The sequence below is a fragment of the Epargyreus clarus genome, unplaced genomic scaffold, assembly GCF_041222505.1.
Source record: "Epargyreus clarus isolate Ecla_fem2 unplaced genomic scaffold, WU_Ecla_fem_2.2 ptg000024l, whole genome shotgun sequence".
In the NCBI taxonomy this organism is placed as follows: Eukaryota; Metazoa; Arthropoda; class Insecta; order Lepidoptera; family Hesperiidae; genus Epargyreus; species Epargyreus clarus.
Window position 1 is genome coordinate 2560839 of NW_027332231.1, and position 16051 is coordinate 2576889.

Consider the following 16051-nt stretch of genomic DNA (forward strand, 5'->3'; position numbering starts at 1 on the left):
TTTGAAAAAAATCAATGCGTGCTTGGGATTCGAACCTCGGACTCCTCTATTAAGATGCTGAGTTTGTAACCTAGGCTATCGCTGCTATTATAATATGTATAAACACTTATTTTTTTATAATATACGAGTAGCAGACGAGCATGCAGTCCACCTGATGGTAAGTGGCTACTGCCGCCCATGGACATCTGTAATGAACCTCAGATATGATTAGATAGACCTACCTGGGGTGGTCCACAGATACGCCGCTACTCCTGAGGACTAAGCTGGAACGTCTCGGAAAAGTATGTCTCCCTTACCACGCCCTTCAAACCAGAACACAGCAGCGCTTAACACTGCTGTTATTAGGCAGAAATAGGTGTGACGGTGGTGCCGCCGGAATCGAACCACAAAGGGTTCTAATTCTTCATTTTATATGCACAAATCTTATTTATTATATCCCATGCACTGGCACTACTTTTGAGTGTATTACTAAAGCAGACAAAACAAATCTCTATAATCATTTTAAATCGCACTTACACTAACATTATTTTACAAGAAAAAGCTAAATGCAATTAATTTTAGCATTATAAAGCAAGTTGCACCACATTTGAGAAACACCAAGTTTAATTGTGTTCCGCAGTGCTATAATCTCGGTTCAGCATAACTGTAACATACGCAGTGCTTAAGTTACACTCGAGCTTCTGACTTATAGTTGTAGAAAGGTTTTATAATGTTACTAAATATCTTCTTCTTCTATATTATATTGTTTGTAAAAAAAAATTGTTACTTAGTTGTAGTTGTAGTAAGTGTTTTGTTAGCCTTAGCCATTTTCAAGTTAAGCAGTATAGGCAGATACATATATCTAGATCTTATTTATATGATTTATTACCAAAGTATAAAAAACTATTTTGATATTTTCAAATGTAGCTTATACTGCAAACAACTTTCCTTTTGTTGATTTATTTGAATGGATAGAAATTTTTGTATCATGTGAAAAGGATAATAATGTGGTAGAGTAACTATTTCCGAATATTATACTATCATAGTATAATAGTACAACGAAGTAGCTGTAGGTATAGTACTCGGTAAACATAATAAACATTTTTTTACACTCATAAGCCAAGAATTATGGTAACTATAAACACATACAAACTAAAAATCTGAATTCATTATTTTTATTAATACCCGTATCTTAATACCTTACCCTTACCCTTACCTTAATAAGTCCGTTTGGCCAAAATCGAACGCAGAACCTTGCATTAAACAAGTACCGTGCCATTCGGTTATTTATTCACAGTGTTACATAAAACAAGTCCACAAACGAACAAGTTAACTAGCAAGTTACAAACTTTAAGTAACGTGACGTGGTCGGGTTTAAAGTTTCGCGCCAGCTCTTGCATTATAAAACTGTTTCCTAGTTTCAAGCTAAGGGCTGTCTCCATGCGACGATTTAGTTCATAAATAATGTCTCACTTTTAACAGCCATTTCTGTACACGCACGCATGTACGCTTGTACACACACGCATGCATGCCTGTAATCCCGCACACACATATCCATGCACGCAAGCACTCATATAGTTCAATAAATTTACTTATTATTTTCCTACATCTAAATATATATAACTCAAAGGTGACTGACATAGTGATCTATCAACGCACAGCCCAAACCACTGGACGGATCGGGCTGAAATTTGGCATGCAGGTAGATGTTATAACGTAGGCATCCGCTAAGAAAGGATTTTGATCAATCCTACCCCCAATGGGATAAAATAGGAGATGAAAGTTGTATAAATCTTTTTAGTTAATAATATTACTTCGTAATGCGAGCGAAGCCGCGGGCAAAAGCTCGTTTAGAATACAATCGTCAATCGTTAGCACTACATTTTACTGTTTTGTATAATAATTTTGAAAAAAAAAGTAAATGTTAATAATAATATATTATAGTACCACATATAATATTAGTATTTAGAGCTATATTTTTTTTGTTTCCAAGTCCCGTGGACACAGTTCCTCGGATTCTAAAGCCTGTCTGATGCCGGGGGTGTCAATTAGTAAAACACTCCCCTAACGCAATAAGTTTCCTCTAAATACTTTTGAAAGCCTTTTTATTATTCAAATCGATTTGTTAGAAGCTGAGAGATAACAATATTTTTAAAACTGAAGCACTTTTAAGTCTTTTTCTTGCAACGATTTCATTAAATTTATATCAAGTTATGAATAAAAGTTTATTGTTAATAATAAAAAAATGTATATATTATTTATGAAGTAGATAATATTATTAAGTATGGTAACACACGAGCGACTATGAGCTACTACTCGAGATCGCTGTCTGTCAAGCAACTTTTGGCATCTATCGCCGCCTGTCGTTGGAGACCGACGACCGACTACGATTGCTAATGGAAAGAGATAAATGACGTAAACATGGATTATTGCCCGTGTATGGACTCCCTTAGTCATGCAGCTATCGATGACTATATGATCGATGCATGCGATGCGACCATGCAACTATGATCGATCATACCACCAACTATGAATTTTTACTTGATGTTATATAATATTAATGATATTTAAGCAAGTGAACCCATTGTGGTTCGACTCCAGCGGCACCACCGCCACACCTATTTCTACGTAATAACAGCAGTGTTAAGCGTTGCTGTGCTCTGGTTTTAAAGGTGTGGTAAGGGAGATAAACTTTTCCGAGGTGTTCCAGCTTAATCCTCAGGGGTAGCTGCGCATCTGAGGCTGACTTGAGATAGAAATTTAATCTTATCTGTGGTTGTTTATAGATGTCCATGGGCGGCAGTAGCCACTTACCATCAGGTGGACTGCATGCTCCTCTGCTAGTCCTATTATAAAAAAAAGGTAACAGGATATTGAAGCTGACTTTCATAAGAACAAAAAGTACTTACAACATTCCACTGAACAAATTAGTAATGAGCAGGACTTCATAAGTTTGACTGAAGCCAGCTCCAACAGTGAAGATGAAAATGCCACCATAACCCGAGACAAGGAAAAACTTTCTTCCGAATGTGTCCGTGAGGAATCCAGCAATTATTGATGACACCAACATGCCTGGAAGATATAGAATGAAATATAATACTACGCCGTGAACGCACTACTGTTGCAACGTTAAGCCCGGGTCTTTTCCCAGAATGAGAAGCATTTAGGTGATAGTCCACCTTGCTGTCCACCATTTTTGTATGCACATACATTTTTAGTACGCACATAAAATTGTCAAATCAGAAGTTTATGCCTGTAAAACCTCGGACCTTCCGACCAAGTTAGTAACACTTCGGTTTTCTTTAATAAATTACAATTAGCAGACGAGCATGCAGTCCACCTGATGGTAAGTGGCTACTGTCGCCCATGGACATCTGTAATCAATCCCAGATAGGATTAGATATTCCTACCTGAGGTCGGCCACAGATGCACCGCTACCCCCGAGGACTAAGCTGGAACGTCTTGGAAAAGTATGTCTCCCTTACCACACCTTTCAAACCAGAACACAGCAGCGCTTAACACTGCTGTTATAAGGCAGAAATAGGTGCGCGGGCTTGCCGCCGGAGTCGAACCACAAAGGGCTCTACCACCTTTAAACCTTTGATTCTGGCCGCACCACTTTAACACCTATTTCTGCAGTGTTAAGGGCTGCATTTTAGTTTGTGTGGCGTATTAAGTGCTTTTCCTAGTGTAATTGCTTCTACAATTACACTAGATGTTTTAACTTAATTATGAGATTAGCAAAACCTCTGTGGTCCAGTTCGGTAGAACTTTTATCCTATCTGGGATTAATTAAGTATAGATCTCCATGTGTGACAGTTATCATTTACAGTCAGATATACTGCTTGCTTGTCTTATACTTGTATATTATACGAAAGACTAGCCTGTTATAAAAGCAATATTATCCACTTACCAACATACGGTACAGCATTCAACATGCCCTTCTGCACCAGCCCCATGTTCAGATCGCACTCTGCTATCGGCAAGACATACGGCGTCATGCTGGTTACCAGCACGCCAGACACGAAGGCTACCAGTGTAGTGCAGAGCTGCTGCACGTGGAACCAGCCGAATCCACATTCCTTGAGAGCTTGGTCGATCTCTTGCGCGGATGTTGTTTTCTTTTCATCTATAAATACGAGATTGATTATTAAAAGAGTTACGTCAACTACATAACGGTTTTGATAGGATATAAAAAATAAATAAAGACACAATATTTCTTTTCTTTTGCGCACGTAAAATCACACAGTCATTTAGGCATGCACGCGTGAGCCCACATGCATAAACGAGGTCTTATTTTTTTCTACATTTTTTTGAATTATATGCACTCTTAAAATAACATTAATTTGATTATCTGTAATATGGAAGCACTATTAACAGCAAATCACTATAATAATCATAAATGAAATAAAAATCCAAACAAACCCATCGTATTACTTCTTACTACAAAAGTGCATTAGTAATTTGTCGAATAAAATATACAAAATCACTCTCCATTCGCTGCATTTACGATAAGTTAAACCTCTTAACTCCTAACAGACCTTATTATTCACTAGAATGGCCAGGTAACGCCCTGAGATAAGCAAATAGCTTGAAACAAAGCACCGAGCATTAGCGCAGGCAAATGACCCCTGTATCTGTATTTATATAACATACTGCGCTTAACGTTTATGTTACGTTGGGAACATATTGTGCTCTTTGACCTCAAATTATATTGAGTCATGCTTGGACCACTATTGGACAGTCACAATCAAGTTTGGGATACAGTTCAATATTGTAATAATAAAATGTATTTACATTTTAGTGGATATAATAAAAGAGGGCAAACGCTGTCCACCTGATGGTTGGTGACTAGTGACTACTGCCCATGGAAATGTGTAGTTAAGATTAGATTCCTACCTGAGGTCTCCCACGGATGCGACACTACCACTGAGAACAAAGCTGGAACGCCTCAGAAAAGTATGTCTCCCTTACACTTACCCTTCAAATCAGAACATAGCAGTACTTAACACTGCTGTTATTAGGCAGAAATAGTGTGCCTGTGCTGCCGCCGGAGCCAAACCACAGAAGGATCTACCACTTTGAATAAGTGGTTATAAGACAGCAACAAATTTGGCGTTTCCTTTATATACATCCCTTCAAATATTAGCAATTCAAATGTATAATTTAAATTATAATATTTACATAACTTATCATTATTCAAATTTTTGTTTGTGAACTGTTTTATCTCAAATACTTTATTCATACATTACTTGTGTTTGTCTTCTGTTCATCAAATAATTTTCCTGATAAACATCCTTCATATCATTTTGAATGTGGACAAAATAAATATAGATACAAAAATAACGCGATACTAATGTATGTTTTTATTGTATTATTATTACGCTTTCCAAAAACATATACAATATTTGAGGAAAATAGAATAGGGAAAGATGTTTTTACGGCTGTCTTAGATTTTGATGTCCTTTCTTTTATATAAATACAATTTTATGACGCTAAAATCGTGTATATATTACTTATAGCATAGATAAGTATAGATATCTCACCGCCTTGTAATTGAAGGAAGGCATTAAATGGCTTAAACGGTTGACAATTCTTTCAATCATTTAGTGGCTGTCAAGGTGTAATTTACGCGGAACAATGCCGTCATGGGCAGTTAAGAGGTGCAAATCATGAAATCGAAGAAAAAGTGCGGAGAAATATCGTTTCATTCGTCAATCATCTAAAAACTACATTTTTTAAATATTTTTCAAACCCAAAAATAGATGACAGTGACAATTTCACTTGTCAAAACTGGTTACCTTTTCTTGTTAGGAGTGAGTAATCTTTACTAATCTATGACCTATAACTTACCTACATATTATGTAGGTACGTCATATACGTCATTGCTTGAATATATTTATTTAATACGAATCGTTAGGTATACAAACAATGACGAATTAAATAAGCGACGGAATTTCCGTTATGTTTTTTATAGAAAGCTAGATAAAATATACGATTAAAATGTTGAAATATATGATATAATGTTTTCAATTTATTAAAAAGCGATTACATGGTTCACCTTTATTTTACTTTATTACTTTAGAAGCACCACCGACTGAGATTGACAGTTCTGTTATTGTTCGCGCCAAACTTCTAGTCCGCTCTGAAGTTCTTGCGCGCAGGTTTAATTAGTATATTATCCTTTTTTTTTTTTTTTTTTTTATAATGTAAGAGTAGCAGACGAGCTTGCAGTCCACCTGATGGTAAGTGGCTACTGCCGCCCATGGACATCTGTAATCAACCCCAGATAAGATAAGATATTCCTACCTGAGGTCGGCCACAGATGCGCCGCTACCCCTGAGGACTAAGCTGGAACGCCTCGGAATAGTCTGTCTCCCTTACCACACCCTTCAAACCGGAACACAGCAGCTCCTAAAACAGCTGTTATTAGGTAGAAATAGGTGTGGCGGTGGTGCCGCCGGAGTCGAACCACAAAGGGTTCTACCACCTTCAAAAATCCTATCCTCCGTATCGTAAGGGCACACTAACTGCGCTACGTACCCGCGGGCAAGAGCGGGCAGCGGACGGGTGGCCAGGGGGGTCCCGCGCTGTGTTCATCCCCTAATATCTACAATTTGCTATTGCAAAGCGACTCATTTATATATTCGGAGCGGACTAACACTTTGGCACGGACTCTACCGAATTACTTACCGATATCAATTGGTTTAAAGAGTGTGATAAGGAAGATATACTTGTCCGAGGCATTCCAGCTTAGTCCTCAGGGGTAGCGGCGCATCTGTGGCCAACCTCAGGTAGGAATGTAATCTTACTACTTATGCTCTTACCACCTTCTTACCGCCCTAAATTTGTTTATAAATATTGTATACTTTAGTTTTTGAATACGAAATTAAACATGTTTGCTATTATAAATTCTATAAGTCTATATGTTGGTTCCTGAATGAAGCTATTCATATGAAATAACCTTTGAAATACTGCCCCCACAACAATTCTATTCAATTTTAGAAATCGTTCCTCGTGAATAGAATTAATTACCCATACAATATGTGCAATATTATGAACGATTAAAATAACTTTATGAACGTTATGTCAACATGGACATATTCGAATATACAAAGTTTTGTATTAGAAAAATCTTATATATAAAATTCTCGTGTCGGTTACCGTACTCCTCCGAAACGGCTTTACCGATTTTCACCAAATTTTATATGCATATTCAGTAGGTCTGAGTATCGGCTACTATCCTTTTTTTGCTACCCCTAAGTGATGAGGGTTGTTCAACCTTATCGTTTTATTTATTTATATGGCAACACAGTTTGCTGGGTCACCTAGTACTAGATAAAATAATAAAACGATAAAATTATTTCTTGAACCAATTTACAACTTTTTATTATTCCCACGCTAAATACAACTCAAACGTCAAGAGCGTTCTTTTCCTTTTTTATGCTAACTCATAATAACGCATCATGAAAATAAAACAAAATAATTGATTAAAATAATACTGTAATAAAATTATTTGAATATATTTCTAACACAGGAAATACCAAATTAGTATTCACAAGAGATATATCATAAAACATCGTTTATTTTAGGAATCTTGTCTTATCTTTATGCCTTAGTGGCATAAATAGCAGGTAGAATAACAATACTAGCTTAGTTTCAGTGTTGTATACTATCGAATATGTAATTATGGCTTTTTTATATTTTTTTTTATAATATAAGAGTAGCAGACGAGCATGCAGTCCACCTGATGGTAAGTGGCTACTGCCGCCCATGGACATCTGTAATAAACCCCAGATAGGATTAGATATTCCTACCTGAGGTCGGCCACAGATGCGCCGCTACCCCTGAGGACTAAGCTGGAATGCCTCGGAAAAGTCTTTCTCCCTTACCACACCCTTCAAACCGGAACACAGCAGCACCTAACACTGCAGTTATTAGGTAGAAATAGGTGTGGCGGTGGTGCCGCCGGAGTCGAACCACAAAGGGTTCTACCACCTTCAAATTTCTCCGCTATTAATAATAGTTGGGTTTAAGGTGGTAGAACCCTATGTGGTTCGACTCCAGCATCACCACAGCCACAACTATTTCGGCCTAATAACAACAGTGTTAAGCGCTACTGTGTCCTCGGCGTATTTGTGGCCGACCTCAGGTAGGACTCTAATCTTATCTGAGATTGTGTATAAATGTTCATAGGCGGGAGCAGTGTTAACTTTGGAATCATCATTCAAAGTGTTCATTTAAACCTTTTTCAATCAACAATACATGCCAACGTTGCACTTTTTTCATTAACAAACGACTTTAATTAACATTTGCTCTGTTTCCATTCGAAATATTTCCACGTTTAAACAAAAAGATTCTTGATAATATAAACGGGCAATCACCGTGGAGCTATTTGTGCCGTTTGGTGCATCAGTGAAATATGTAGCCAATTAATCCGGGACGGAACTTCGAGACTGTTATTAAAATAATTGAGACCGTCAATGGGTCGGACAGTAACTTTGAAACAATTAATTGACGTCGTTCTCATTAATCCTTAGTTGAAATTGAGGTATTCGATTGGATCGGAACGAGATGATGTTACTGTAACTGTAACTAAATTTGGTTGAATCCTGAGGTTAGGTTAGGTTAGGAACTCCTTTGTCCCTGTAGTTCCGGGACTAGAATAGGGCTACGGTATACCCTGCCTGTCGTAAAAGGCGACTAAAAGGGGGCTTCCGCGGTTGCCGGCGGCAAGTGTGGGAACTCGAGCCGTCCGGCAAGCAACCCCGGGAAGGACGGCGGCATGTGTGGTCGTATGCCATCGTATACACCAGGTGTGCGGAAGGAGCGTAAACTGCTTCCCCCAGGACAGAGCCCCACCGGGGTAATCCGCTCGGAGGACTCCGGCTGTGTTCCGTCGGAGATCCCGGAGTTCTCCAACAAGCGCTGAGGACGGCCACCGGAGGGGTTTTAGTGCGGTAAAAATCCCACATAACCTGGCGTCGCTCCCATGTCGTCGGGTACCTTTTGAAGGTACCTTCGAAAACAACAAAATAAAGTTGGAACTCCTTGGATGGTATGTATGTCTCCCTTCCCACGCCTTTCAAAACGAAACAGCAATGCTGAAAATTGCTTTAATTACGGAAATAGGAGTAGCAGTTGTGCCTCCTGAGTTGGGTTCAACCTTAATTAAATAAGATTTACCCATATACTTGTTTTGAAACGCAAGTTACAAAGATTTTCGTTTATAAACAACGATACGAACGTAATATGTAAGATGTTATGCTGTTAAGCTGTTTATGATCGATCCTAACATAAAACTTATGTGATTAGTTTAATAGTAGTCATAATTCTTTACGCTGGCCTAATGTGGATTCTTTCCAACAAATGTGAGATATTAAACCTTATAGAATACTAACAAAGTCTTTATCACTTCAATTTCCTTCGAACTTCATAATAAGCGGAATTAATTTTTATCACGTACTCAATTTCGATTATCAAAGGTGGATTGAACCCGAAAATTCTACGTAGGGAGTCGAAATTCTTATTATCACTGCTCCGTCAATAATTTATTAAATACGTAATGCTAATTTACACATAATCATGTTAAACATGTAATTGAGATAACGGATTATTTACATGTTTGCGATAACGTCACGACTTTATTGTGTAACGACTGTCTTTTGCTACTGTTGTGGTATCTTCCAACAAATTATTTTTATAAAATTTTACACGTGTTTTGTTTACTTTTTATTTTAAACTGTATTTTTTATATCGATATTTTAGACGAGTATATTATCTAAAAACCGGCAGATAGACTCATCGAAAAATGCAACGAAATAATTAAAATATATGAGAGTATCAAATATATCATAAATTTAATGACGGGGGATAAATTGTTAATAATATTCATAATTAAATGAACTTCACATAATGTAATTTTAACATAATTTGGCTGCATGAAATAATATACCATATACTAGTGTAAAATCGAAGAATTAGAAGACAATGTTTCGTCAACGTCAAATTGACAACTAAATTATGGATACGAACAGTCATAATGATTCCACAAAAACATTAACAACAATAATGGATTGGAACTATACACAAAAGAGCACAGATGAAAGAATGCCGGTCCAATTTCGACAAACAATAACCACTTTGATTGAGGCATTAATCAAACCTGAACGTTTTAAACGGGACCTGTTCTTTGCTTTATTGCTTCTTTTTATGAAAGAAAATGGTTTCTTGCAACTAAAAGGCTTAGATAAAGGTACCATCGGCGTCATAGATTACATATTGTCTCTGAAAGACAAAAGATCTACAATTTACGAGGTCGTGTTCATTTTAAACGGGTTTACAGAGACTCCCCTAAAAGTTATCGGTATACCCATATCTGATGCTGTTTTAATTAACGCTGTTATTCCTGATATTGAAAACAGAGCGTTTTCTCTTTGCTTAAATGTAAATAGATATATAGCGGTATCAACGCTTGGAGTAGTATCACATTTTACAAATTATCAGGAGCTTTACCATAGTTTTAGTGACAAAATTGTAACACCAGCGAAATGTGTGATAATGCATCATCACGGATATCCGAGTTGTAATCTTCCTGGACTCCCAGAGCATGCCATTCAACAGATACTCCTGGATTTGGATGTGAGAAGTGTTCTAAATGTCGGCGAATCTTGTAAGCGCCTCTACGACATCGTGAATGATGATCGCCTGTGGTACCGTCTTTACGAACGAGATTTTTCAGATTTTCTCGAACGTAAAAGTGAGGAGAAAGATTGGCGTGACACGTATAGAGAATTGTATTTAATAAAGCGGGAGGAATCCAAGCGAACGTACAGGATTGTAAGTAACAGTTCAGGAGAATTCCCCGGGTTGTTGGATTATATGAATTCTCCGAGTGCTAGATGGCAGATCATTTTATAAGCTTCAGTGCCTGAATATATGTTGGATTGGATTTATTAAATGGTTTTCTTTATTATTTTGGTCTTAACCTCAGCAGAATAGAATGTTAACATTTTATAAGATGTTCTCAGAGCAAGGTCGCGACAGAAACAAATATAATTATGCTATTATTTTTACTTTAATTTCTTACTTTCAACATTTATCCATTCTAAAAAAATATTTATACAAACTGTTAACCTTGTAATAATACAAGAAGCTTGTATGTGTAATATAATATACATTTAATTATTATCATATCCTACAAAGCTTTATTCCTAAACTGAAAATGCTTTTATATTTTTTATGTTCTAAACATAGCTAATTATAATATTTTGAAGGTGGTAGAACCCTTTGTGGTTCAACTTCGGCGGTACCACCGCCACACCTATTTCTACCTAATAACAGCAGTGTTAAGCGCTGCTGTGTTCCGGTTTGAAGGGTGTGGTAAGGGAGACAGACTTTTCCCAGGCGTTCCAGCTTAGTCCTCAGGGATAGCGGCGCATTTGTGGCCGACTTCCGGTACGAATATCTAATCGTATATGGAGTCGATTACAGATGTCCATGGGCGGCAGTAGCCACTTACCATCAGGTGGACTGCATGCTCGTCTGCTCCCATATTATGAAAAAAAAATGTTGTACCAACTTATAACATGAGTATTATTTTTTGTACGCTCATGATCCTACTTCATTATTTCCATTGTGGATACACAAATTAAAAATAATACACGTAACATATTTATATCGAGAAATAAAAAGAGTTTAGTGTAGAACTATAGAATATTCAATTTCCCCTATAATATTTCCCCAATTTTCCAACTATAGAATATTCAACTATAGAATATTCAATTTGAAAATTGTCCCTCGAAAGCAATTATTGGCTCGACTGATTTTAAAGATCGATTTTACATGTGGTTTCTGTTATTAAATTGTTTTATTGATTGTAAATTCGTAAAAAACATTACAGTCCACATTACATTGCGTGCTTTCAATTATAACTTATGACAAGGAGTTGTAAAAATAATAATGTTTTTCTATAGTGTTTAATAATACACTTACAATTATGTACATCATTTTAAACTTATAATTCTCCTGATTAATACTTATACAAGCAATAATAAGACTAAAAAAGAAGAGAAGAATTTCATATCATTGTTATTGTTCCGTTATAATTATTTATTAGATACATTACATGCAAATTTTAAAGCTGTCAATCATTACTTACTGGATTAAAATTCGTTTAAAATATAGTTGTAACGTATAAAAAGTAATGATTATTTACTACAAAGGATTACACAAGAATGTAATTTTAAACAGTATATTTAACTATCTCTTAATCAAATATAAACGACCTTGATATAACACTTTAAAGGAGTAGATAAAATTAACAGTAGTCGTCATTATTTAATACAAATAAAGTATTATAATAATAAGTAATTAAAACTTTCAGTAAATACACAGTATTGTACTGGGGGGTTACTACCATCTCTTAAAACAATATTATTTAAATCATACATCGAAATTTCGTACCACGATCTCGTTAAAGTAAGATTGTTTAATCAATATTAAAACAAGCGGTTTTGTGTGAAATCATTCATGCTTTTGTACCGAATTTGTACCATGAAGTGACTTTAGACACAAAATGTCATAATTTAATGTTGTGCTTATGTCAAATTTTGCAATCGCCAAGCTACATGACGATTAACGTCAAACGTTCCTTTGCACTGGATAATAGTGTTACACTTGAATAACGTTTTAAAATATATTCAACCAAAAATAATTGTACACGAAATTTAACTTTTTACGCAAAATATGTTAATTTCAGTTACTTTTATAAAACTAATCGAAACTCGAAAACTGGATAAGGGTGTCTAAATATTTACTTAATCTAATTAATAATAATAATACATGTCAAACAAAATTAAGTAAGTCTGTTTAACTGCGTATGCCGGAACACAATCACGACTATGGTGCGAAAGTGAAGACTCTAGTGTTCATGTCTCGTTTTCTCTTGGATAAGGAATAGACAAATTATTCATTCTTTTACATCACTCGGCAGGAATAAAACAATATTGTTTTAAGGAGGTCGTGGTACGAATCAAAATAATGTTGATGTAATACTGAAATAAAACATTCCGGAACTATGACGGTTTTTAAAAGATGGGGGTAGGCCCCCTGTGCACGCTCAATAAATTATACTCAATTAAATATTATTCCACGTGAAATGAATACTGTTGTGATAATTATTTCAATAATGATATGAGTATGATCGTAATATATAATAACGACCGAAATATTGATAACGAATAATGATTATCATTTTACGAAATATAATATTCAGATATTTTAATGACTTATTTTGTTCTGATGAAAGTAAATTCGTAGATGAAATATTTTTTTGATATTGCTTTTTTGGTTATTTCAAATGTTAGGTGTCAAAGAAACACCTTTGTGGTTGGACTCCGGCGGCACCACCGCCACACCTATCTACCTAATGACAATAGTGTTAAGTGCTACTGTGTTCCGGTTTGAAGGTTGTGGTAAGGGATACTTTTCCGAGGCGTCCCAGCTTAGTCCTCAAGAGTAGCAGCGCATCTGTGGCTGACCTCAGGTAGGAGTATATGCTATCTGGGGTTGAATACTGTCGTCTATGGGCGGCAGTAGCCACTTAGCATCAGGTGGACTGCATGCTCGTCTGCTACTCCTATATTATAAAAACACAACTCTGCGTTCCTACATAGTTATCAAGGATAACAATGCAAATTATGTAAATCCAAAGAGGTAGTTCCTCTTTAGATCTAAAGAGGAACTATTCGTAGTTTTACGGTACTATCGGACGGTACTATCTAAATTAAAATATAGTTCTGTTTTCTGTACCCTTAGTATGAGTTTTTGCGTTTTCACAAAAATTACTGTTTTTGTATTCTTTTGCGTATTTCCAATACATTTGAAATCAAGTTCTGATACAGCCCGCTAGGCGCGCTGATTAGAGATGTTTGGGCAATACGTAAACAAATACAAAAACAGTCATTTTTGTAAAAACGTAAGGGTACTGGTCTGACGAATGCGGTAAATAAATGGATAATGAGGCATTCTTACTTGGTCCTTAGGGAAAACTTATCTATTCTTGATTGAAAACATGATAATACTTAGATGTCCCTGAGCAGTAGTGGTCATTTTCTACATTACTATTATGTGGACCAGCTAACTTATATATAAGGCAACTAGCTCATGGCAATGCAATTGTGATCGGTTTTAAGTAGAACCCATATTCTATATGGAGTTTATTACAAGAAAACATTTACCATCAGGTTCACTGCATCCTTGTTTTTTAATTCAATCTAAAAATCAGTAATAACTAGTCTAACATTATCAATTCAAACGTGTGCTCATTCGAATTCAATTTATTCAGCTCTGGCTTATTACCCACTTACCGATACCGAATAATTTACAGCTATTCCGTGTAGCGTAGTTCTGGTTAGTAATGACTTTAATTTACTGTGATCTTTGACTTCTTCAATTAGATGGCGTGATTTGGGTTAAGATTAATTAAAATAATGTTTCTTTTTAACAAATTTCTGCTGACTTTTTGATCAAATGTCAAAGGCTATCAAGTTCTGTTTTGTTTATATTACATTAGTTGAAGTCAGCCGACTTACAAATTTATTTGCGATACGAGGAACCAGATTAAGACTAATTTAACGAATATGACGAGAAGATATTTTAATTTATAGATAAATTGAAACGTGCGTGGAGACGGGATTACTAAAGCAATCTTATTCCTTCTGGTACTTTCCCGGTTCAATCACTGGTTAAGCAGATATTATCTAAATGATTAGATAAAATATATTAAATGTACTTTCAGGCGTTTGGGTATTTGTGTATTTTTTATGTGTACTGTAGTTTAAGATATACAATCAAGGGTACTCTATGATATGCATATATGTAGTATGAGTCTATAAAAAGGGGAGATCGTAAAAATTTAAAAGTATAAAATTAAAAGTATATCATAAATTTTGAGTACGCAATGTTAGAACAAGAGATAATAACTTAAGAAAAAGAAGTCACCATGACACCATCTGCCACACTGTAAATTCAAACGTTGGCTCATTCGAATTCAAATTGTAATTCAGATATATCAATGAGTGTTGCTTTATTACACCTTGAACGTGGAGAAGATTTAAAAGCATAAATCTTAAATCATAAATTTTAAGTAGTTACAGTTTTTCTCTGTGTGAGTATAAAATATTGAAGCTTAAGAAAAAGAAGCCACAGTGACACCACCTGCATAACATTGCAAATTCAAACGTTGGCTCATTCCGATTCAAATTTATTCAGTCGAGGCTTATTGCCTACTTACGGGCGCCGAATAATTTACAACTATTCCGTGTTATGGTAATTTCACCGTGTTCCTTTTAATTTATATTGATATTATGTTAGCTTTATAATGCGACAATAGGATACTTAATTGAATTTATTTCGAATCAACTATCGCTTATTTTATATTCAGTACGCTAATTTTGTTCTTCATTAAATTATATTTGTATTATCTATTTCATAGGATTTACAAAATTAAATAGCAATGAATTACGAATTTGTTTTTAAATTAAAGCACGAGTCAGTTAAAGCACGGAATCATTATACTCTGATTAGGCAAAATTAAATTATGTTTCATATTTTATTATTTAAATATTGTTGGAAAATGAGTCAACTAATGTTATTAATTTGTTATTTTATTTCAAAGCTGCAAGATTTATATTTGGAAAATTCTCTCTTACACACTGCTTATATGGAAGAAATAGGCGCGTTGGTTGTACCTCCTGAGTTGAACGGGTTGGTAGAACCCGTTCAACTCCTTCTTCTATTCTATTTCAACTATTTCATTGTATTCTATCAGACCGCAAAACAAGTTATTTATATAGTTTTTATTCCATCAGAATCACACAAAAACGGTTCCTATTTTCAGTTTAAGGTTCATAGTTTTATTAGGTTAGTCTATAGCCGTTTTTAGCAACGTGACCACTAAATAACGTACGAAGTGGCGGCTACCATCACCGAACGGACATTTTTGCGAAATGGCCACTTTTGTTATATTTTATTCGTTGTGAAATTTACGAGACTTCCTCTATTTTAGTAT

At 35.5% G+C, this 16051-nt stretch overlaps 2 protein-coding genes across 2 annotated transcripts in view; one reads left to right on the forward strand and one right to left on the reverse strand.

Annotated features, from left to right (window-relative positions):
- The window catches only part of LOC140752147 (zwei Ig domain protein zig-8), a 340703-nt gene that overhangs the window by 114026 nt on the left and 210626 nt on the right, over positions 1–16051 (forward strand). The gene's annotated exons all lie outside the window — the stretch shown is intronic.
- Positions 1–16051, reverse strand: part of LOC140752143 (synaptic vesicle glycoprotein 2B-like) — a 43017-nt gene that overhangs the window by 24661 nt on the left and 2305 nt on the right. Inside the window, exons 2-3 of the mRNA XM_073086325.1 lie at positions 3893–4108; positions 2889–3051 (exon numbers count right to left, since the gene is read on the reverse strand). Coding sequence (XP_072942426.1) covers positions 2889–3051; positions 3893–4108 — 379 coding nt within the window. The remainder of the gene's footprint in view (positions 1–2888; positions 3052–3892; positions 4109–16051) is intronic.